The sequence below is a fragment of the Terrapene carolina genome, unplaced genomic scaffold (assembly GCF_002925995.2).
Source record: "Terrapene carolina triunguis isolate 2854851 unplaced genomic scaffold, T_m_triunguis-2.0 Scaffold68, whole genome shotgun sequence".
Lineage (NCBI taxonomy): Eukaryota > Metazoa > Chordata > Testudines > Emydidae > Terrapene > Terrapene triunguis.
In genome coordinates, this window is record NW_020664419.1 from 70,263,009 (window position 1) to 70,288,968 (window position 25,960).

General features: G+C 37.3%; 1 protein-coding gene across 1 annotated transcript in view; it reads left to right on the forward strand.

Moving 5' to 3' along the window:
* The window catches only part of LRRIQ1 (leucine rich repeats and IQ motif containing 1), a 151,874-nt gene that overhangs the window by 94,904 nt on the left and 31,010 nt on the right, over positions 1–25,960 (forward strand). Inside the window, exons 22-23 of the mRNA XM_029910868.1 lie at positions 1,003–1,113; positions 24,409–24,541. Of these exons, the coding sequence (XP_029766728.1) occupies positions 1,003–1,113; positions 24,409–24,541 (244 nt within the window). The remainder of the gene's footprint in view (positions 1–1,002; positions 1,114–24,408; positions 24,542–25,960) is intronic.

Consider the following 25,960-nt stretch of genomic DNA (forward strand, 5'->3'; position numbering starts at 1 on the left):
TATTCCTGGAGATTTAATCACATGACATAATCTTTAATTCCTGCAGACTCCAGGCCAATCCTTGAGGGTTGGCAAGCCTATCTTCAGGTTCAAATTTACCATACTCACCTACATGATCCTATACAATGCCTCCCACTCTAACTCTGTGCATTTCTTCCAGTTCTTGTGTTCTTCCCACCCCTTTCTTCATTTCCTATTCCAGATACCTGACTTTAGCTTATTTCATTCTGCCCCCTGTGTGTGAGACTCTCTCCTTGTTCTCAAGCACTCACTTTCCTTCATAGCCCTCCTTAAATTCACCTGTTCAAGCAGTCCCTCCTCCCTTCCCATCATTAATAAACTGCAAAACTCCCTTCTCCTGAACTGTTGTCCAGTATTGGTTTTGCTTTTCTTATATAAATTGTATGTTCTTCTGGTGTGGGAATGATAAGTTATGAAGATTTAAGACTATGTAGCCTGGTAATTATGGGAATGATTATGGAGAGTATGTTTCCACAGGCTGCTGAAGGCCACCTCTACTTTGAACAGGATAGGATATGTTAAAGGGCTTTCGGTCCATTTATGTTCCTCAAGTTTAGCCTCAGATAATAAAATATTTGTGATTTTCTTTGCTTTGGTTCAAATAAAGGTGTTTCCACCTATCTATTAAGTTGTAAACATTGGGGTTTACATATTTGTGTACCTAATATTTATGATTGAGAGCCCCACCTTCAAAATAGAACTTCTAAATATTTCCTAAAATATATATCCTTTTAAAATGTAGTTTAGCTTTTCACAGGTGGCTGATTTAGAAATCATTTAAAGGTATGCAAAAAAGTCAAGATGGCTGCTTCTTTGTACTTATATTAATTTATTTTAGAAGTAATATAATTGTTTTTGTTAATGTAAAACGTACACAAGAGATTCTGTTTCTTTTATTACATGACTAAAAGGTGAATAACTGCTTCAAGGAATGAACAAGCCAGATCTGACCTCTGATTTTAACTTGTTCTTGTCGTCTAGACCCAGCTGTGCGCCTGGCGTTGTTCAGAAACAATGAAAATAAACATCCCCCTGTGAAACCACCAAGGAAGAGACAGCCAGCAAAAGAGACAGCCAGCAGTTACTTTGAAGGTATGAACAGGAGTTTCCCTTTATATTTATTTATGTATTTTGCAATGTCTTTGTGCAATTCTTTCTGAGTTATGAAAAAACATGCAGAAGTAAGAGAAGGCTCCAAGTATGTGTGGACAACTCAAATGACGTGATGAAACATTTCAGTTTTAATACATTTTTTTTCCAGTGATTAATTTGTAATGTGCACTGTAGGCCTGACCCAAAGCTCATTGAAATCAATAGGAATTTTTCTGTTGACTTCAGTGAGCTTTGTATCAGGCACTAAATACTTTTAAATTGGGGGAGTTGTTTTAAGTGACATGCTTGAAGCTACATGCAGAGAAGGGAGGTGAAACCAATGTGCCCTCTAATTTTTTACATCCATGTGCGGAATTAATTTTGTTATGTGCACCAATATGGAGATGATGTGTGGCAGGGGTGGCGCTGAGAGTTTTGGAGTGTGGGAGGGGGCTCAGGGTTGCAGCACAGGGTTGGAGTGCAGGGGGGATGAGGGCTCTGGGGTGAGGCTGGGTATGATGTGAGGGGACTTAGTGAAAGACCCTTTCAACAAAATGGGGAGCTGCTCACATGCTGTGGGATTGGAGGTGGAGCTGTATGACACCAGCTGCTACAGATTTAATAAAATATTTTACACAAGCAACAAAGCACTGTACAGAGAAAATACAAAGCAGTAGCATAGAATACTATGAATGATAGTAACCAGAGAAATAATATAGCTTAGGCCTTGTGTACACCCTTATCTATTTCAGACACAGTACTTTTTTCTTACCTATTTAAATGCACAAAATAACCCCATTTCTAATCTCACTTCGTTTCTGGATTATTATTTTTTTCAAGTTACCCATTCCTGAAGACTATGGACCTTTTTTTATTTTTATAAACTGTTCTGTGAATTCAAAAGAAGAATATGATAAAATCTTTAAATGAAAAACAAACAAACATTTTTTTCTCCATGCTCATACAATTCAAACATTGTCTTGAACATTCAAAAAGAATTCACCTTTGGGCTGAGGGTATACATGAGAAATGTCAACAGAACATATAAAAGTTATAGATTGGGCTTTTCAAATGCCCTCAGCGTTTGTTCAATTCTGCTACTATTGAAGTCAGTGGTAATACTCCAATTGTCTTCACTGGAAGCAGAGTTAGGCCACTACCGGGCACTTCTCCTGTCATCCCAGCTATTCCCCTCTGATCAGTGACTTGGCTGCGTTTTTTTTCCAGCAAACTCTCACAGGCACTGCATGCTATTAGTGACTGTTCCTTCTCTGAAGGGGTTCTGGTTAGACTGAGAATGCTGCCACATTACTTCATTTTGATCAAGTGTGAGGAAAGCATATCTAGTGCACATAAGATGGCTTCAAATGGGCTTGCCAGAAGGCATTAAGTTGGGGATGGGAATTAGGGTCAAGAGCACACCTGAGAACAGCTGCTTGTGCTGTTGTGATACTACCAGGACAACTTCGGAGCTTTCTGTGCCTCAGTTTGGCCCCCACAAAACAAAGAGCTTGCATGAGAGTTTCACTGAGTTGTGCTGGAGCAGGACCTGTGCAGATTGTTGCTTGTCTCCCATCTCACAAGCACCAGGCCAATGTCTTCTCTTCCTGCCCTTTTGACCATGCCTTTTCTTGCCTTGAGCAGATCTCCTTGAATCTTTTTTATGGTAGGAGTTCCCACTCTCTGCCAACAAGCTCTGTAGAGATACCAGGTAGATACAAGGTGGGTGAGGTAGTATCTTTTATTGGACCAACTTCTGTTCAAGCCCTGCAGACATTGTCCCCCAGAGCAGGAGGAGGAACGAACCAATCAGCTGACTGGTAGGAATCAACTTCAACCATACAACCCATTTTCCCTCCACAGCCAGCCAGCTTGCCTGCCAGTCAGTGCTCTGGTGGAGGATTTGAATCCCAACCCCTCTCCTTTAGAACCCACTAAAGAGAGATCTCAAAGAAGAGGGTATCTACATTGTAAATATTCCTGCTTTAATGTGGGAGGTGGGGAGGAGAAATTATAACATCAATAGCAAGAACACATGTTATCTGTTAAATAAGGGGATTGCTACTTTTGAAAGGGGATGCCCTAGGAAGTGAAACAATTAGACCATTTTTAGCTTTTTAAACTGGAACACATCACAGTAGAGAACATCTAGAAGGATTTAAGTTGTCAAATGTATGGTATGTCTCTTGAGTCTTCTCTGTTCTTTTGGTTGTAATTATGGATTATGGTTAACAGTATTTAAAATAAACCTAATGCAAAAAAGAAACACTGCATAGAAGGAAAACAAGTGGTAGAAAAAACAATATATATAAAAGCTTATATCTGAGTCCTATGTATACAGTATTAACCAGTATTGATGATTATTTAAACCACTGGTATCATATTTGTATTTTACGTTCTATCCTTGGGTTGGTTAAATTTGTTTCAACTTTAAATATATCAGATATTTCATTTTTTCATGGTTATTTTAAAATATTTATTGTTCTAAGGATTAATGGATGCCAAGCATTTGTGGGAAGGGAAGAATATAGCAAACTTTTTGTCTGGTAACAAGTTCACTGGATGGAAGGAAAAAACTTGCACTTAAATAAGATCAACAATCTGGTGAACTAATTAAAGCAAATCAATTCTGTCTGAGTTAAGGATGACATTTTGTCATAATTCACCTTTTTTTCCTACATAGTTCAGAAGTCTCAGAATGTTGTATGCTGTTGTGTGACATAGATCTAAACACAATGGGGGAATTAGGCTAGATTGGCATCTGTAATACTCAACTTCCTTGGTTTAAGTAAGACCAATATTTTAATTTGAACGGGATTTTTTAAAATCATTATGTTTTAATACTACATAAAAAGTATAACATTCCCTTCTCCCATATCTTGAGTTGACAACTTATTGAACTTATGGCTTTTTAGAAACTCACTGAAACTTCATGGAAAATAGCACTTTTATTGCTGACAATTCTCTTACTGGCTCATGTATTTTCTTTCTACCTTCATTCATTTTTTATTACAGATTATTGTATAAATCCAAAAGCTTTGGTTTTGAGACCTCCTGGTCCTGCTTATTCCTCATTTGAAATTGGAATTTCATTTCCGGCATCACACTAATTGTACTTGTAAAAGCAAGAGTGATGCCACAGATTTATCATACTGTGGTATCGCCAAAAAGAGCAAATGAGCTCTGCAGAAGAAAACCCATTTTTTATGCAAATCATTCTATAACAAAACTGTAGAGGAAAGTGAGGCATGTGCATAACTTCGATCATGTGCATAACTTTAATCACATGGGACTACTCGTGTGAGCAAAACCTGACACATGCTCCTTAAGTGCTTTATAGGACTGGGGCCTTTGTGAACAGGAATATCTAAAAATATATTTTTTTAAAGTTTGCCATAAGATATCAAATCTTTCATGAAATGTCAGTGAATCCACTACTGATCCTCCATTGACTTTATAATAGGCCTAAAGGAGAAATTGTTGTTAGTTAATATTTATAGCACAGTAGCATGCAGAAGCCCCAATCAGAAACAGACCCCTTTGTGTTAGGTGTTGTATAAATAACATATGGAGACTTGATCTCCATTTTGAAGAGTTTCCTATCTAAGAAGGTAAGTGATATGTAAAAGGGGTGGGAGGAGGGATATATACATGCACCAAAATAATTTTTGTAACTTGTCAATACATCTTAAGGCTACAAAACCTTCCTAAATATTGACATTGTAAATGGCACTGATGGGCCAATGTTAGCACTTAGTAAAATTTTAATACATTTTAAATACACACACACACACACACAATAACCTGCTTTTTTTCTTCTCTTGGGAAGTTAGGGCCTGATCCAAAACCCATTGAAGTAATCTGAAAGACATGTTCTCTGATTTCCAGTGATCTGTTAGCCGCTCATATGTAGGGTGACCAAATGTCCCAATTTTATAGGGACAGTCCCGATATTTGAGGCTTTGTCTTATATAGACGTCTATTACCCCTCACCCCCTGTCCCGATTTTTCACATTTGCTATCTGGTCACCCTACTCATATGCATTGTTGGACTGGATCCTCTGGTCCAGCTGAGTTTTGCTTAGATCAGGACTAGAAGAGGGAGGGGTTAGATGGCTTTAAGCTAGAGCTGGTTAAATTCTTTGTCAAATTTTGATTTCAATTGACAAATGAAAAATTCTGTGAAACTATTTTTGTTTTTTTTCTCAATTAAAAAAATCAAATTATTTTCATGATTTTTAGACCAGCTCTACTATAAACCACTTTTATATCTACTCCTTCATCCTGGGGCTGCCTAGGGACGTCCAATTCCTGGTCTGGTGTAGAGTAGTCTGTGGCCTTTTGGATCCAAAGAGTTGATCTGACAGATACAAAATGCTGGTGTTCTCTGTCTCCTTCTTCTTGTAAAATTCCTGTAAGTCATGAACTAGAGTGTGGCATAATCCCTCTCTGCCATATCTGTGCCATGATTCCACTTATGAAAATTCCCACACAGTCAATTCCACTGGCATCATGGCTGTATTACTCTGTTCTAGCAGCACAAAACTGCCGTAGGGGGTGTAAGTGTCTGGCCCACTTGGAATATAAGCTTTGAAGCACTTCAGATCATCCTAGCCACCTGATAGTGAATGCAGTCCAGCTACCCATATGATTGGTGAGCCATGTTCATCACTTCTCTTAGGTGGGGAATCAGCTGTGCAAGATGGAGAAACAGAATGGATCTGTTAGGAAGTCAGTAATCCTATTGAACATTTTCAATGTCTGGATCCACTTCTCTTGCTACCACTCAGAAGTTCAGGCACTATACTCTGATGCCTTTATTAAGATTTACTCGCAATTGGCGACCTACTGACACAGAAGTACATCCATCAGGGTACATCTTAGTGCACATGCACTCTCTGTATAGTCTTCAGATTCAGTGAAAATAACTCATTTAGGTGGCTTCACTCCTGAGTGTGCACAGTGTTCAGTGTCACGAGGTTAATCTCTATTAGTCATATTGTTTTATATTGTTAGTTGTAGCCAGCAGGCTGGAAATTTCTTAATAAGCCTGAGTATCTAATTAGTAATACTGTGTCCTCTGTCATCTTATGATCATTGATCACTAAATTATAGAAAGCATAATAAGAAATATAGAAAGCATAATAAGTATTAAGGACAGTTTTTCATAAATATTCATTTGAAAACTAACAGGTTCTACTTTAATTAAAAACTGACTGATAAAAGACAAATGTATTAATTTCTCTATACATTGCAAATGAAAATAAAAGTTGTTTTCAGATAGCATTAACCAAAAATTAGAAGAAAGATGATTGTGTGGTTACAGCACAGGACTGGGATTCAGGAAAGCAGGTATGAAATCCTGACCCTTGTGAAATGAATAGCTAAACTCCTGTTGTCTTCAGTGGGTCCAGGATTTCATACATCCTGGCTGTGATACAGACAACTTGTATGACTTTAGGTATGTCTCTTAAAAGACATCTGTGCCTCAACTTTCTCATAACTCATATTTGTAAAGCACATCTACATCCACAGACAGAAGGTGTTACTTAAGTGCAAAATGTTGTTATACTGTATTTATTATTACTAGGCTTAACTTAAACCCATGAAAACTGAGACTTAAGACTGCCGCTTTGTCTTTAAATTTCTTTGCTAAACTAGGCCAAATACATCTGGTAATTTAGGATTCCCTTTTTTGGTTAATTTAAGTACGCATTTTGAAAATGTTTTTACATAAACATGTTTAACATATGTAATTTCTTACATTGTAGTAATGAAAGGAAATACATTGGAAAAGATAAGTATGTAGTAAGTAAATAGCATTTACTTATTGATTCAAATTCCTAGTGGTTGTCTGGATATAATATCTTCAGATGAAAGCAGATAGAAGTGTCATTGAGATTGAGATATTTTCAGTAACCTTTACTAGTGCTATGAAACGGATAAGCTTTCATTATATCAGGATGCGTATGTCATTCGAAAGGTAGATAAGAATATTATGAAAGGTAGCTAATACTCATGGGTATTAACTGTTTTCAGGCTTTAATAACTTTACCATTTTCAATTAAAGCATATAAAAGGCCTTAGTTCCCAGAGAGCACAAATGGTTTGTATGCATCCAATTTCTAAAATTGTCATCTCTTATTTAGATCTGGTCTAAAAAAACATCAGTAACCATGCTGCAAAATTAATGCTCTATAATTTAACAAATGTTTTGCCATGTTTACAGTAAAAATATAATAATCTCTCCCAGGCACTGTACTTGTATGGCAGACTATGGAAGCAATATCTGATCCTTATAGTATTGCACTGGTGAAAGTGACAGAATAATGCATTTCCAAAAAGCATAAGATCTATCTTGAGATGTAATAAAATACATTAAAAAAACCTGTAGTGTGGAAGGGAGCCTGTCTTTTAAAATCATAGTTCTGTAGCATTGTTTCTCATTATCTAGTGTGAGCTCACACAACAGAGCTCTGCACATTGAAATATTTTCTCATTTTAAGGAATTAATGGCTCTCCACCAGCCCTTTAACATGTAAAATGAGTAGGTTACTTGTGTCCAGTACATCCAGAAAGAGCCAGGATAAAATAAACATAAGGAGTTGGATATCTTGGAAAAAATCTGTCATGGGTTTGGGTTAATCATCTCCAGAAGAAATCAACTTGATGCCTGAAATGTAAGACTTCTTGGAGAACGCAGTAAAGCCTGAGGCAGTGTTGATCTGAAGGAGTGCTCTCCATGGGTCAGAGCTGCTCTGCTGGCAGAGTGCAAACCCAGTTCACAACAGCGGCACGCTGAAAAGTTGCAAAAGACTGCAGGGGCCTTACAGTGCACGCACTCGAGCTTCAGTTACATAGTTTTAGTGGCCCAGTTTCTTATTATGAAATAAAACTTTAAAATGAAATCTGTGCCTAATTTGCCAGTCTTCTGTCCATCAATGATAACATAGGCATTTTCAGTGATCTTGGAATAAACCAATCTTGAAATTGCTACACAAGCTTAAAAATAAATAAATAAAACATCTTTTGTGAGATGAGCAATGCAGTATGCATTGGCCTTTGAATATTTAGAAAGTGAATTCTGTGTTTTATGTTCAGAAGTCTATTTTAAACAGTAAGGTTGGCATTTGCCTGAAATTCCAGCACTTTAAGTACCAGCCATGGAGATACTACAGCTCGATACCCTGTTGCCTAACCGTGGTTCTGGTCTTCCAAATTCCATTGTGTTAACCCCACAGGATTCTGAACTTGGTGGAATGTTCCACCCGTTTGTGCACTGTCCTGTCTCCTCATTTCCTACCTCCTCCCATTTGAAGATTCTGGTCATTTGTAATGATATTAGGTGGACCACAGTAAGGTCCACCTGTGAGGCTATCTGACTTTAATATGTTCTCCAATCTTCTATGCCAACAAATTTTGATGTCAAACTGGCACAATCACCTTTTAAGGCCCCAAGCTATTATAAAACAATGTTAAAGCTTTGACACCTAGGTATTCACACCTGGCTCTATGGCAATTTACCTGGTTTTGAGGGGACTGGGGAGGGGGACTTTACATTTAAAAACAATCGATCTAGGTCTTCCTGCCTCTTAAATTAATGACTGACTAATGTGGACTTCATTGGGTGGAACAAGCTTAGGCCTCATAATTTCTGCAGCCACTGAGGGCAATTTTTTTATCATTCTTGAATAAGATAGCTGAACAGTAATTTACAGCATCTGAAGTTTCCTTTAATTTAGCTTCTGTGACCTGGAACTGGGTAACATAAAACTAATATTTCTGCCTTGCAACCAATTTATAGATGAATAAATTGAGTGCAGAGTCAAAATCCACAGCTTTTTACACTGCATAAGGCAATCATTTTGGATGAATAGACTCCTGAGTACTAAAGCATTTCAAATCCTTTTTCATCTGACCATTCAGTGACCTGATAACTATTTCCTGTCCCTAAGTAAGGTTGTGACCCAGGTCTTCGAGTGCAAAAGACAGATAATTTTAGCAACCAGTTAAATCCAAATGGGTTTGGTTGGAGGGGCTACGGGAGAGTAAATTTGGCTAAATTCCTCTTTCAGTAAAGGTTTACAACATTTGAACTTAAGTCTAATTAAAAATAATCATTGAATTTGTTGCCATGTACTTGGATTACATACATCCATACTATTCTTTTTTTTAAACAACATGCCAATGCAGAAGTTCTACTTTTACTTTCCAGAAAGTCACTAAACACAAATAGGTTATCTTACTTAGTTTTGGATTGCTAAATATTTTAAACATTTAACTCATTTAGATATGCAAATAACCTTTTACAAAGGTTAAACAGAGCATTTAAGTATACACTGCATATTCAAAGATCCTGAAGTGCCGCATTATATGATAGTTCATGTCACGAAAATAAGTTAGGAGTGTGCAGAGTTATGAATCTGGGTGAACAAATGAATTCTTAGAAACAATTCCTGCGTACAACTCTTATAACAGATGGCAACATGATACATTTTAAATCCACAACAGAGAAAATAAAACATTCTATAAATGTATATGTTATTATAGGAATGCCTCTAATCATCTATCTTAACTGGTCAAATACCTTTAGGAGGTTGGATTAGGACAAGAAAGACCTTTACAAGGTCATTTTGTTGAACTGAAAATGTAATTGACTGACATCGCTTATGAAGAAATTATTGGTTTTCTATTCTGTGCATGGGACCTACAGTGTTATGAAGGATTAATTGTCTTAATGAGGTCAGAGATCTACAGCGTTCCAAAAAAGTTGTTTCCTTGTGACAACATTTTTAATATTGAACACACATTTTTGGTCGTTTTTTCTTTTTTCTTACTAAAAAAGTTGTGGATCAGCAGTATAACTCCTTTTGATGATGTGAAATATTCTATTAAACAAAACACTGAGAAAAGACTCCAACATTGAAACTTAGATATTGAAAATATAGTGCTGTTAAATGAAATGAACAAAGCCTTGTACCTTTTACAAGATTCATATAATCTAAAGAAATAGAAAGTAAGCATGCTAGATTTAGATGCTTTTACAAGGAATTGTAGGTATGGTTACAAATTATTCAAATATTTTAATAGAGGAATTGTAGCATAATAATATATCTAGTTAATTTTATATTATCCTTTAGGACATGTATTATATAATATACATTTTTCTACTGCATGACTTTAACATTCAAATTTTAACATCTATAATATACAAACTTTTCAAGTCATGTCAAATTTGTACATCTGTACTGTTTATAAGGAAGGTGTTTTTAGGTTGGAGTTACACCACAATGCTTGTTGGTGTGTATGCCTTAAATATCTTATCTTGCCTATGTATATTCAAAAAGAAAATTACAAAAACAGAATATTGAGTTTCAAGTTTTAAATAGGTTTGGAAACAAATCTCATACTGTACAATTAATACTGGATAAAGAACAATGTGAAAATACTATATTTTCCAATTGATACAGTTAGCTTCCTTAGCTGTGACTCAGAAAACTTCTATGCTTGTAAACATTGTCACAGCACTGCAGAGATCATGTTCTACAATAAAATGTCACTTAGATGACACTTAGATGACCATTCAAATAATTCTTCTATACATATACTATCAGGTTAAAATTTCTGACATTTTATTATAGTTGCATAAATTAAATCATTGCAACTAAAAAGCCAGTGATAAGGCTTGTGTCTAGCCCCCTGTGTCACGTTAGGTGTAAAGGAATAAAAATAGCCAGACAAAGGTAGCAATTAACCTCACTTTCATATTAATTATACAGCAAGTGGGATATGCTTAAGCATAAGTGATTTAAGTGGTTTTCAAGTGCAGACTGAGTGCCAGGCTTACTAAACTATGAAGGGTCATTTCTCTTAAAATAGTTACATCTTTATTGTACTCTAGTATGAAGCATTTTGAAGCATTTGAAGAGAAAAGGGGCATATTTTATAGATATAGTTAAGGATTTAATTGCAAATATATATTTTATTATTATTTCTAAACAGTTTAATATGTATCTCAAAGTAAAATCTATTAAGAGAATTTTCGTTAGAGGTTCCTCCTTTAGGTAAGAAATTGATTGTGAATTAAACATAAAACAATGAGCTACAAGGTTAAGCAGAGAGTTCTGATTTAACCTCAAGATGACCTGGCCTTGTTTGTTCAGATGACGGTTCTAAAAGTGTGCAGAGAATATTCCCTTTTGATACAATTATTTGCTGCAAGCCCTGACCTCACTGACTGTCAGGGAGCAGGACTGAATTGGCCCTTTCTCTGATATCGTGACATTGCTTCTGTTGCCTCGATTGTGACCTCTGATTGCAAGATACCCTTGAGAATTATATATAATAAGCATGACTCCTGATTCTTTACCAGGTCTGCTTGCTTAGGTTTTGTCAGACTCTACTTGTAGTCTGGGTTACATATGCTAAAACATCACGTAGGCTGTCATGGTATTATGTGACTTTTGTACACCATACAAATCTCTTTGAAACATATTTTTTTAAATGCTTTTTGCAAATACTAATATTTGTAAAACTTACTTGACATACATTTCACAAACAAATTCCTTGTTCATTAGATGTCCATCTCATATGATGGATGTGATGGATTTTTTTTATATTTGAAACTATTTGATGCTTGTACATAGTCACTGATTAGTGATAAAGTATGTCTTATAATATGTTGTACCAGTTACGTAACAAGAGCTTTGTCTTATTTCCCTGTTCAAAGTGCTTCTTGTTTCCAAGTCTCTCTGCCAGTATGATATACTCGTATTCCTCATATGCATCCTGGCAGCACTGCTAGAGGGTGAAATCCTTATCTTCATTGTACAATTAACCATGTACAAGGAGGCAATACTGGTGAGCTCCCAGACCACCTCAAAGTGAGGTGATCTAAGGTCTGGCTAGATGAAAACTGTAGAACCTGGCTGGAATCTGGGAGAAGGTAAGTAGTAGTATGAATTTTAAGTTTGTTGGAGTTCACGTATCTTGCTGTTAATTACTTTTTTACTACATTGCATTATTTTTTCCTGTTTTATTAACCGTGGCAGTTAGAATCATGACGGAGAAGAGAGCCTCTTCTGAGAATGTGCTTGTTTGGACGACTATGATGCCATCCAGGCATGTCTCTGTATTAATTGCCTCTGCTGCAGCAGCTGAACCAGAGTGGGGAAGCTGCTTGCTTCAAAGGTTTGAAAGGATATTTTGGGGACTATGATGCACCCACTGATGACAAGTTTGTATGTTTTTCATTAACATTTTTTTATCATCTCACTGCAGTGATACATTAGTCTCTGTGAGAATATTTTTAACGTGCTGTTTCTAATCAATTTATTTTCCTTTCAGATCAGAGGAGTAGAAGAAATTCTGCTGTAACACAAGAATGTTAAGCATGCACTTACTTTCCGTTGTTAGAGTGCATTTAGATAAATGCAACTACCATATGTTGTAAATATTTCTAATTAATGTGAGACTTTTAATTTCTTGAGCTGTTATAAAGCCATCATCATTTTTGTTCGCACTATTTTGCTGCTGTTTGTGTTGCAAGAATCTAATAAGGTTTTATTTTGTATGAATCTCTTTGTGTGTTTTCTCTTTTTTTGTGACTTGCTTCAGCTCTTCCTGGGAGAAGCCATTGATTCTGGGTTCTCACAAACAAACCCAAAAGCAGGCATGTGGTATTTCCAGATTTGTCCATTAAATGCCATCAGCTGTGCCTTATTACAGAGGTTATTACAGATCAAGTAGAATCTTCTTAATTGGTTTGTTTTGATGGAGATTATTTTGTCGTCATTTTGAGGACTTCTCACCTGAGATGACAGCATTTTACTAGTATAGTTGTAGTCTTTAAAAATTGCAAAGATCATCATATTATTGGACATTCCCTGTACTGGAATGAAATAGGGACTGTGTGTTTTGCCTGTTCAGTGCCAGAGACAGGGACTGAGCATGTATAATTGGCATGGAGGTTGCAAATGAACAGTCAGGAACAAACAGCAGTGAAACAAATCATACTTCTGCATGTATCTCAGCTATGGAGGTCTTGAAAATTGTTAGAGATGAAAAAAAAATGAAGAGAGATTAAAGAGACTGGACAAAAGTATCACCTGAAGTCAGAATCAGCATCCTAATGCCTGGATGTAAGTGGTTCCCTAGGAAACAACCTAATTAAACACATGATCTCTCCATTAATTGTGTCCCAATTAAGTGAACTTGGGTATATTCACTGTATTTTTAACAGTTGCCCAAATAAGGATATCTCAAAAATCATGGGAATTAGTGTACAACTCCAATGAGAATAAAATATTCATCATCATCTTATAAGCTTACGTGAGAACTCAGTGAATTAAGTGGTGCAGGGTTGGGCATTGGCCTTTTGTCATTGGATCAAAGTTAACTTATATTAAGTAGGTATTGTGCGAGTATAATAGTTCCTGCAAAGAACTGTGGGAGTTCAGGCAAATCATTTAGGCCTGGTCTACACAAAGAAATTGTGCCAATGTAACTATATCTGTTTCTAAATCAATCTAGTTAAATTTGGTGCAGCCTCCTAGATAGACACTCTTAAATCATTTTAAAGGTGCCCACACAAAGAGGTTATGCCAGTTGTAATTAAATTGGTTTAGAAACAACTGTATTTTCCACTGCATGCATCCAATTAAGTGGGTTTTAGTCCACGAAAGCTTATGCCCAAATAAATTTGTTAGTCTCTAAGGTGCCACAAGTACTCCTCGTTCTTTTTGCTGATACAGACTAACACGGCTGCTACTCTGAAACCTGTAGTTAAATTGTTGCCATTCCTGTGTGTAAACAAGTCAGAAAACTCTTTTCCAAACAGTTGAGGCTTCATTAAGGAACATTTGTTAAGTCCTTTGAACTCCTTGGTGTAGAAATACAAAGTGTTACATTAGGGCTAGAAGAATGTGTTCAAATGTATTAGTGTCTTTCTCAATGCTTCCCTTTATGCATGGAATGTCCTCCCTGAACGTAACCATAAGATCTTGTCCTTCAAATCCCTCTTCAAGAACTACTTCTTCCCTGATAAGTATTAGTCGCCAGTGAATTATGACTTGAAGGGAAGATGGGGATAGCTGGCTTTTATATCCATTTATAATTATGTGCAAATTGCAAATATATTTTAAATGGTATGTATTTGATTATACTCCTCTCCACCTACCATGTCACTTGTTTCCTTAGATTTAAGCTTTTTGGGAAAGGGACCATGTCTTCCTATGTGTGAATCTGAAATTGAAATCAGTAGGTCTATTGAAATCATTACAGTTCTTTCCATTGATGTCAGCTGGATCAGGCCTTGTTTGTACAATGCACAGCACAATGGGATGCCTGATCCTCACTGGTGCCTCTGGGTACTACTGTAATATAAATATTAAACAATAATCCTCACATCCTTTTTCATACACTTTGTGTGGGTGGAACGTCTATGAGAAAATACATAATGATGTAGTGTGATATGACTTATTGCCATATATTTTTGAATTGCTGCATTTCTTACACTGATGAAGCCATGAATAGTTAACACACTACTCTTATCTAGTTAAAGAATACATATTTCATCACGAAGCAATGACCATGACTGACCCAAAAATAAATACTATTTTTCATCAGTAACTGAAATAACACAAGATAAAACCCTTCTAAAATGAAACACAAATATGTATGTATTGATCAGCATAATATACAAGCCCATGTGCATTCATAATTTTACCATACATTGATAAAGTATACATTTTCTTTACTAAACTTCACTTATAGTGTTATTCTAAAGAAACAGCAATTATAAGTACATATAAAAATCCTATTATCAATTGACAAATGTTAAGTTATATCTTAATTAGAATATACTTTACAACAAAATATTTAGATATTAAAAGCAAGATACAAAATACATAAATACTGTAATATTTTTTTTAAAGTAACAATATAAGGTTTGGTGAAAAATATGCATTTCTTTTAACTTCATAAATAGTACTGGCCAAATATTCATCTGGTGTAAATCATCGGGACTCCACTGAAGTCATTTTATACTATCCCTACCTAATCATTTCCTTGCTTGTAAGTACTTAGGTTGATACAATTTAAGTACAGTGTTATCACTTAGTAATCTCCATTTTTTTTTAATGTTTGGGGTTTTTTAATATCCCAGTATTTCCTTCCCTTTGCCCATCATGCCAAACCAAAGACACACATTATTACAATGATTGCTAAGCTGTACAACGATTCCCAGCTTGCTTTCCCCACTGAATCTTAGAGTGGTGGTAGGTGGGAACAAACTCTTCTGCTTTGACAAAATGGCTTCTGAGACTCTATTAGGAAGGAGACTTCTCACACTAAGCAAACTACAGCAAGTGTTGTGCTTACACCTGCCATCCTAGAACCTTCAGGATCAGATCCAAACCATATTCAAATAAGGAAAAAATAACAGGATTACTGAGTGTATCTCTATCTAGGCTGAAGAATAATCCTAAACCAAGGAGAGAAATTCCTGTCCAACCTCTTTTTGGTACTCCAGCCTCACATTCAAAATCTAGGGGCAGTAGAATAGGTTTATCCATACTGCTTTCCTGAAACCATTTCCTTCCACTCAATGACAATGCTACTTGTCATAAGCCTGTGCTTCAAAGTGGAGGCACTTTTCCATTTATATTTCAAACTAGGCTCTGGTGCCTCCATTCTTGTTTTGCTACCTTGCATCTCATATTACTTACTTTCACTGAATGTTGGCTTCTGCTTGTTTTCCTTGAAAGAAGCTGCTGCACTTGTACTGTCTGCTAGAGTGCCTAGCAAATTTTTGGGATATGAATATAGACTTCAGCAAATTCATGGACCCTTCCTTTTGAATCATGTTGTGAACATTCTTTACACTTTCTGTAGCAAAAAGCGGCCACCTTGGTCATTATTACCACTGTTAAGTGTATGGGCAAGCTCCAAGCTTTGATATCAAGCAGAGTGCCCTAAGGGTCGGTCCTGGGGCCGGTTTTGTTCAACATCTTTATTAATGATCTGGATGATGGGATGAATTGCACTCTCAGCAAGTTCACAGATGACCCTAAACTGGAGTGAAAGGTAGATACACTGGAAGGTAGGGATAGGGTCCAGAGTGACCTAGACAAATTGGAGGATTGGGCCAAAAGAAATCTGATGAGGTTCAACAAGGACAAGTGCGGAGTCCTGCCCTTAGGAAGGAAGAATCCTATGCACAGCTACAGTCTGGGGACTGACTGGCTAAGCAGCAGTTCTGCAGAAAAGGACCTGGGGATTACAGTTCACGAGAAGCTGGATATGAGTCAGCAGTGTGCCCTTGTTGCCAAGAAGGCCAACGGCATTGGGCTGTATTAGTAGGAGCATTGCCAGTAGATCGAGGGACATGATTATTCCCCTCTGTTCGGCACTGGTGAGGCCATACCTAGAGTATTGTGTCCAGTTTTGGGCCCTCCCACTACAGAAGGGATGTGGACAAATTGGAGAAAATCCAGCAGAGGGCAACGAAAATGGTTAGGGGACTGGGGCACATGACTTACAAGGAGAGGCTGAGGGAACTGGGGTTATTTAGTTTGCAGAAATGAACAGTGAGGGGGGATTTGATAGCAGCCTTCAACTACCTGAAGAGGATGGAGCGAGGCTGTTTTCCGTAGTGGCAGATGACAGAACAAGAAGCAATGGTCTCAAGTTGCAATGGGGGAGATCTAGGTTGGATATTAGGAAACACTATTTCACTAGGATGGTAGTGAAGCACTGGAATGGATTACCTAGGGAGGTGGTGGAATCTCCATTCGTAGAGGTTTTTAAGGCCCTGCTTGACAAAGCCCTGGCTGGGATAATTTAATTGGTGTTGGTCCTGCTTTGAGCAGGGGATTGGACTAGATGGCCTCTTGAGGTCTCTTCCAACCCTAATATTCTATGATTCTGTATCTCATCCCTCTCTTACAGTTCTTTATAAAGATAAGATAAGATAATGTGTTTCAATCTGTGAAACAGTCCATCTGTCTACCACTCCCCCCGCCCCGACTCTGTGATGCTCCTAAGGAAAATTTGCTCCATAAAATGAATGTAATGCAGGTATTCTATTATTAGCTGGATAGGCCCTAATATTTTTGAAAGTCCTGCAGATGACGTATTGCATTTGACAATTCCCTTAGGTGTTGAGATGATCAGTCTCACAATTGCACAATCTTCTCCATGTAGATCTATTATGTACTCTCTGGAGTTCAACTACCTGATGACCTTAAAGCCAAGTCTAGTAGAGTTAGAGCAGCTTCTACAGACTCCTAGTGTCCATCTCTAAGATTCACAGAGAGACTTTGAGGAATTGGATGCATATTTTTATCCAGAATTATTCTTGATGTTGAGGCTAAATCGGATGAATGTTTGGGGAAAGCTATCTCATCCTTCCACTAAGCACTTGTCAGTCACCTAACATAGTGGGTTACTTCTGTTGTTAATCTCAAGAGTCTGAGAAATGTAGAAGTAATGTCATAAACGAGAAACTGTAATGAAGTTTGTGGCTCATTTCTTGTCCAATCCCCAGTTCAATATTTAGCCAATTGAGGGCTCCATGATCTTCAGAGAGGAGAAGAATGACCTGAGGTCATTGGGGACAGGGTAGGGTGGAGAGCCAGAGACCCTGTGAGAGCAGGAGCACCAGACCAGAGGCAGCATTATGGTAGCTGGCTGCAGAGGAGAGGCCTGGAAGCTGGGACTGAAAGGCTGATAGTCAGACTCAATCTGTTGCTGGCAAGGAGGCAACAGTAGCATCCCCCAGGGAGATACAGGCAGCAGCCTACACGCCAAGAGGATAGGGTGGAAGGATTACAACGTGATGATTATACTGATGAATTGGACTGCTCTTAGGGGCCGGTCTGAGGACTGTTGGTGGTTTGATCTTTGTATTGTAACATAAAATCATTGTGCCTAGGGTGTCATTGTGCATCTTGTAGTTTCAGGCAGTGCTGGTAAAGCAATGTGTTATTTGAGATGTGTGAATGTTGATTGTTTCCTTGTTCATTGTTCTCCCTGGTCAGTCTGTCTGTATCCATCCGTTGTGTCTTGCCTTATCCTTAAATTGTAAGCTCTTTCAGGTAGGCACTGTTTTTGTTCTGTTTGTGCAGTACCTAGCATAATGGGGTCCTGGTCCATGATTTAGGACTCCTAGATGCTATGATAATACAAATAATTAATAATTCATCAGGGTCTGGATCCTGAAGAGTTTAGTGCTTGTAGAACCTTCAGCACTTGCCTCCGAGCATATACTATAGACTGTAAGATATCTAGAAGGAGCTGGTATGCCACAGCACTTGCTGCTATACCCTAGAGCAGAAGTTCTCAAACTATGGGGCTGGGTGCAGGAATGTGTCAAGGTGTGAGCTGTATGCTTTTTTTTTTTTAAAACTGCTCTGGATGTCAGCATCAGGTGGCTAGGGCTCATGCAGAAGGGCCATGCAAACCTGGGATGTGGGGATAAAGGCGATAGCTGGAGCCTTGCCACCTGGGCTCGGGCTCTCCTTAACTCCTCCACCCCCCAAATCCCTCACCTGGAGGCAGCGTGGTTCTGGCTGCCATCCCCGGTGTGGCAGTAGCAGCGCAGAAGTAAGGGTGTCAATGGGGCATTAAGTCTGCTGTGAAAAGTGATATTGACGAATATCACTTTTCACATTGCTTCCCTTACTTTTGTGCTGCTGCCAGCATGGCACTGCCTTCAGAGCTGGATGCCCAGCGAGCAGCCATTGCTCTCTGCTCTGCCTTCAGAGCTGAGTGTCGGAATATGCGCTTGTGGAGGGGGTTGGGATGTAAATGACTACAGACACAAAGAAGGGAGGCCAGATCAAATAAGTCTGAGAACCACTGGCCTAGAGGAATATCAGTTACAATATAGCACTTTATCAACAACTAAATTTTCCCAGTTATGCAGTATGGCCTCGACAGATCCGTGTTTGCCCTTCCTCCTATCTCTTCAATCCTGTTTCTTTGGTGCTTTTCTTTATTTCAGATTGAAACTGAGGAAGGAGGAGCCTCTTTGTCTTCTTTATCACTTCAGGCTTGGCACCAATCTGTTGTGCAGCAACATGCAGCCAAGTGCTCTCAACATTTTTGAAGCCTTACAACATGACACCTGGGCTCTAAATGGATTTGTGGAAGCAACGTATTTTGGAACATCCAGCTACTGATAGTGATTTAATTATTTATGTTATAGCTAGGCTTTGCAGAATTTAATTTTTATTCTTTTGTAATTTTGACAGTTAGTATTGTTTATTTTAAGCTTTTTTTTAGATTTTATCAATTTACATTTTCAAGTTTGTGCAAAATTATGTCAGCAATTTTTTATTTTCATCTATTTAAATTTTCACAGTTGCAGAAAGTATGGGGGAGCATACAATAATTATTTAATGACAGTAGACTGAGAGATTCAAAAAGTTAAAGCTTTGTCATTTGTTAAAACACAAATTGTCAGCATCACATCAGCATATACAAAGTAAATATCCTTGAATCCAACTCTAATAAGTTTTCAAGCATAATTTTTCTTACTTTGTCTATCTGAAATTTCCATTATTATTGCTGCAAATATTTTTGTTGGTTTGTGTATATGATGAAATCTGTGTTTATTGACTTTTACCAATAAAACTCTAATCCTTACAAGCCTAGCTATAGCACTAAGTGAATGCTGTTTCAAAGTGATTTAGCAAATGCACTTGACACATTTCTAACTTGGTTGATTTTGGTTTCTTCTAATTGTCCACATATTTCAATTCACACTAAGGACTAAGGTGCTGGGTAAAGAGAGGAAGGATAGTCCAGTGGTTAGGGTGCTAACCTTGGACTTGAGAGACCCAGATTCAATACTCTGCTTTGCTACAGACTTCCTATGAGACCGTGGGCAAGACAGTATCTCTGTGCATCATTTCCCTATCTGTAAAATGTGGCCAATAATACTTCACTACCTTAGAGGGTTATTATATGAATAAATATATTCAAAGATGAAAAATACATTAAAAGGTGTTCATATAACATGGTGATTGGGGGCATATAGGTACCATAGATAGAAAAAAAAATAATTGGCACTCCAATCATACGATAGTCAAATGTATTTTTTTCATATTTTTTTCCAATTGTTTTGCTCCTAAAATGGGTATCTTGTATCTGTAACTTGATGCAAATGTTTATAATCACTTCAAATTATCTGTTCTAATGGAAACTGTTATGCTTTGCTTTGGAGCTACAAATAGTATTGCTATGATACCTGTCGTCTGTTTTTCTTAATGCAGCCTTATAGATTTTAAGAATCTAAACGTTAGATCAAATGCTGGCACAGATGTTACAAAGATTTGATATTCATCCAGAATACAAGAAATGAAAGACTGCTTTCTTTCTAAACCTTGCTTTGGAAATAGTAGTACTGACATTTTGTGGGGGAGTTGAATTATTCCTATAAATCTGGAAAGTTACAGAGCAGTTTGAATCTTAGTATTTCAGCATTTATGTAGTTTACTTCTGTCTTATTTTTCGTCTATATAATTCACTTGATTAACCATTTGAGTCTGGCTAATGTGCCAGGTGCAGAAGCAAAAAAAACCTACCGTTTTGCTGCACATACCTGGTACAGTATTACAAGGTGACATGCTGATATTTACCAGAGCAATGCTGAATATAAATGCCAGAATGGAGATTGTCATCTTAGTCATCTATGAAGGAGTTAAAATGCATCTACTCTTGAAAATAGATACATTCTATGGTTCTCTGCTTGTTAATCTTGGATGTTTCATTATCAAGGAGAAACAATGGTCCCCAACTTTAGGTACTAATTTTAGTTCTGGTATTCATTGCTAGAATCTCAATTGTGACTACCCAAAACAGTGGCCAGGTCATGTTTACTTAACTCTGTTTCTAGACCATAAAAATCATACAACCTTCTCAGAAGAAAAAAAAATCTCCCAGGTAATTTTACTTGAGAAAACTGAGTTGTCTTCTTTAGCTAGAATAAATAATGGTAATGTCAGTGAGAGCAGCTGAGATATGGTATTGAATGGAGGGAGGCAGGTCAGAAGTGGAGAGGTAGATTTGCAATTTGTCAGGTACTTGAAGCCATGTGAGTGGAAGAGAGCACCCAGAGATTGGGTACGGGGGAGGGGAATTGAGGCAGATACCAAGAAACTGAAATAGGGGAGAAAGAGTATGGCCTCACGAACAAAAAGTGGTACTGATTTACCAAGATATTGGACTCTGGCCCTATTTGAGTCATTGCTTTTTGAGGATCAGGGAGACCAGAGCATGCTTGCATTATGAGAGGAGAGAGCTGGAGAATCATGGTGGGGTCAAGCGAGGTCAGGATGTGAAAAGGATGGGATCACTCTAGGTCAGGTGGAGGGATTAAAGGAGAGCAGGAGGGGGAGATTGTGGTAGGTCTTATTGATCTTCTCTTTGAAATCTGAATGATCTTGTGTGGAGAAGAAGAGGGAGAGAGTTTTAGGAGAGAATCAAAGGTTGTAGTCATCATTTTACTAGCTTCTGGCTATGTATGCCTCAGTTACTTTCTGCAGGACTCTTGCTGTTTTGAATGGATCAAAAAATCTGTGTACACAGTACTCCGTGTTAACCTTTTCCTTAGTACATTTGTAAGCTTCTGGATGCTTGTTGGTTTAGAGTTCATTTTCATGGCCAGACATCACATTCCCTTGAGAAGTTTCCATTTTATAGATCTTTCATTCACCTTTGGAAGTTAATTGGGCTCACTGGGAAACTCCTGGACCGTGAGTACATACTCAGGGCAGCTAATCTATGTTGCCATTCACCACTGCCTGTGCTACTGCAGCTACGCTACTTTTAGCACGCTGGGAATCACACCCCTAGCTCCAAGTGTAGATGTAGCCTAAAAATCCCCACTCAGCACACTGCAAACTTTCTAGTTGCCCATCCCCCCAGTAGGGGAGCAGCTAAAGTTCTGCTGCTGCTGAGCTGCGGAATGCAAAGGCTCAAAACTACAGATTAAATACAAATAATATTCTAAAATATTATTTTCAACTGTGTTTACCTTGCTCTTAAACTACTGACATTGAGTTCCTAGCACTTTAGGTAAGTGTTAATAGTTACACCTCCGGCATTACTTTCCAACTTAAAGTAAGACCAGAGAAATAACTGACATAAAACTAGAGACCTGAAATCACCTCCATATATTTTTTTATGTTTGAAAGATTCTTCTTAGACCAAACATAATCCTTTAGAGACCCACGTGAGTTGATCCCTCAATTTGCATCCTCAGCAAGCTGACTACTTGAATAAAGTCATCCTCTAGAGTCCAAGTTTCATGAAAAAGTTTGGACATGCACAATTGTGAGGATTTTATCTAGCCTAGAGAAGTTTTATATTGATTTAAGAGTCGCATCCTTTCACTGTGGAAAGCATAACAGGCTGCATCTGTGTGTTGTGCGGGCTGACTGTTAATTGACAGCACCTAAAAATCACTATTGTATTAATGCCAGCTGTAAGAGTTTTCTAATCTTAAATGGTTAAACTGCATGTATCATGCAGGTAAAGTGTAATAGATTGAAAGCTTAGACGTGATCCCTTAGTGTGTTTTATTTTAACGCTTCTGAAATTATTTGGTTTTCTTGTATTGTGTAGTGGTTAGAGCACTGGACTGGGACATAGGGATCCTGGGTGTTATATTTCTGGATCTGCTCCTGGCCCTACTAAGTGACCTTGGGCAAGTCACTTTACCTCTCTGTGCCTTAGTTTCTGCATCTGTAAAATGGGGAACAATGAGACTGACCTCCTTTTGTAAAGTGCTTTGAGATCTGCTGATGTAAAGTACTAAATAAGAGATAGGCGGTGTTATTATTACTGTTATTTCCCTTTGAAAAGTCAAAAGTTCCCTTTAACCTGGTATTCCAAGAGTTGTTCATGTTTTGCAAATAGATAGGCCTGATTTTCAAAGATGGTGAACGCCTGTAGCCCCTAATGAAAGCAGTGGGATTTGTAGGTGTTCAGTACTTTTGAAAATCAGGCCACAAGCTGTCAGAAAGCTAGAGTCCTAATTTAAGAATGCTGTCAGGTAAATAACATTTTATTACTATTGATATATCAGATCCCCAAACACATGACATTTGGTATGGGTGGTTTTGAAGGTTCACAAATGGAACAAGATTGATTAACATTTATTAATTTTTAATATATTTTTCTAAATAAGTAAAAAGATTGTAACCGCAAGGAAAATATTCAAGACATTAACACTGAGATTTAAGTGTGTGGATATATTTGAGGGAGAGACAATAGAACAGAATTTTCTGATGCATTACTAAGCAATTACTGCATACCATTTGCCCATTTGAGAAAACAAAAACAGTATTAAATGTAATATGGAAAGTGGCCATTGTGTTAAATAGCTGATGTGATTCAAAAATCAGTTCATACGTTTGTCAGTTTAATGTACTTACATTTATCTTGATCACTTCCTTTTTTAAGTAACTAGATGTCAGAGTGTTTTGCATTGCTATGAATAAAACAATTGGCAATATTCCCCAGACATAACACAGTCAGAAATCCAAACCATACATGTAGCAAATTATTAACAATAATTTGGGAAACATAACTTGACAGTTAAAAAGTACAGTATGTAATTTTTATTATAGCTTATTGTACATGCTACTTCCTCCCTCACTCTCTCCCCTGCTTTCCCATGACACTCAGAGGTAAGTTTCAGCAGTTGTTCCAACTCTTTATCTAGATTTCCCCCAGAAAAAAAACCTTTGCTAATACATAGTTAAGATTGATTATCTTAACATGAAATGACTGTTTGGAGGCAGCTGAAGCTGGAGAGTTGGGACCACCGTCAGCTGAGCTCTGCCACCTTCTTGTGTGACTTTGGGCAAGTCACGTTTGCTTTGGTTCCCTATTTAGAAAATGAGGATAATGATATTTCCTACCTTATGGGGGCAAAGTAAAGATAAATTCATTGTTTGTGAGGCACATAGATGCTGCACTAAGCAGAGCTGTAAGTTCCTACATAGAATTTTATTTCTGCAATTACTGCAAAAGATTGTTCTGCAATCTTCCCCTTCTAGACACTTTTCTTCAAAGGGTCAAGATTTTTATTCTAAAAAAGAATAATATTTAAAATATAAAAGTAATCCAGAGGGCTTTGGACTCTTTGCAGGTTAAGTGGATAACACTAGTTTGTTGACTTCCCCAAAAGCATCTTCTGATATTTGCAGAGTTTGATGGTTACTCTTTTACTCTCTGTTATTCTCAAATAACAGTGGAAGATGAGGATCTCTTTCTCATCCCCAGGTAGGGAAGAAGATTTTGTACACTTGGATACTTCTTCAGCTGAGAAATTGCAAAGGAGCAAAGAACTTACATACCAATGGCTTCACACACAGGTCGGAGATTATGAAGCAACCGGTTTGAGAAATGTTAAATGGTGAGGTCATTGGCTTTTAAATTAGATTTGTGTATGTTAAATACCTCTTGTAAAGTGAAACCTAGGTTTATTGTCCTAAAGCAAACATGGTTTTATAGCCAAAGGCCAGCACACCACAATGCCAGGTCCCAAACAGACTCCCGTTAAAACTGTTTTAATAATTCTATGGATCCCTCTTCTGCAACAGATAGTGAATTGGTATGCTACCATAATGCAATATCTAATGATAACATATATAAGTAACCTTTCACCACAAACATGAGGAATTGTATTCTATGAAGAATATAGGGAAAATATATGATGTTCTTCACATGGGGCATAATTCTCTTGTTATATAATGCATTCAAATTATTTTAGTGTAATAGCTAATTAGATACACTGTACATAGGATAGGTTAAGGAACTAAATAAAACTTTATAAATGGATAATATGTATTTTTATTGTATCTTTGAAACACTGAGAGGACAAATTAAGAAAAAACTACTTTGACAAATCTATAATACATTTGAAAAGGGGGTTGTAAAACACCCTATTCTGTATTAACTTTGTTTTGGTTACTAACTAGATCAAATACAAATATAGATTTCTTAAAAATAATTTTGCTTCTTTAAGATGTTAACGTAAACACAGTGCATTTGACATTTCTTATTCATTAAGTCAATATCCAATAAATATTTGGCCATTGAAGTCACTGGGAGCTGCAGATACTCAGCACTTTTTTTTTAAAAATCAGGCTAGTTGTCAACATACAATACACTGTTAGTATGCTTATTTAACATATTTTTAAGAAGCGAAAATATTAATTTCTGAAGAAACTACTGTACTGATATATTTTTGCACTTAGAAAAAATAACCTTTCTCTACATTGTTAAGTTGTGTATATCAGATGAGTAAGTAGCAGCAATTTTTTTTTAAACTCTTATCTGTAATATAGTCAATCACGTACCTTAATAGTGAGCTTCATGCACTCCAGGTGCTTAAGGTGATTTTTCACTGCTTTTGATTTTAATGAAAACATTTTGAAGTAAGAAAATATGTCTGCTTACAACAGGAAAAGTTTTAAAATGTGAAGTCACCTCTGCAAAATGTGTGTATCAGGGTGCTGGAACTATTTTTTATAGTGGGGATACTGAGAGCCATTGGACCAAACTGTAAACTCTGTATATGATGGAAACCACTTCAAGCCAGGAGGTATGGTAGCACCCTAGTTCCAGCACCTATGGTGTGTAGTACATTAATATTAGTACTAGAGATACAAGGTGGGTGAGATAATAGCTTTTATTGGACCAACTTCTATTGGTGAGAGAGAAACTTTTGAGCTTATACAGAACTCATCCTTAGGTCTCTGTCACATCTGTGTCAGAGTGTCACATCCTGGGACCAACACAGCTACAACGCTGCATATAGATATTTTGTCCA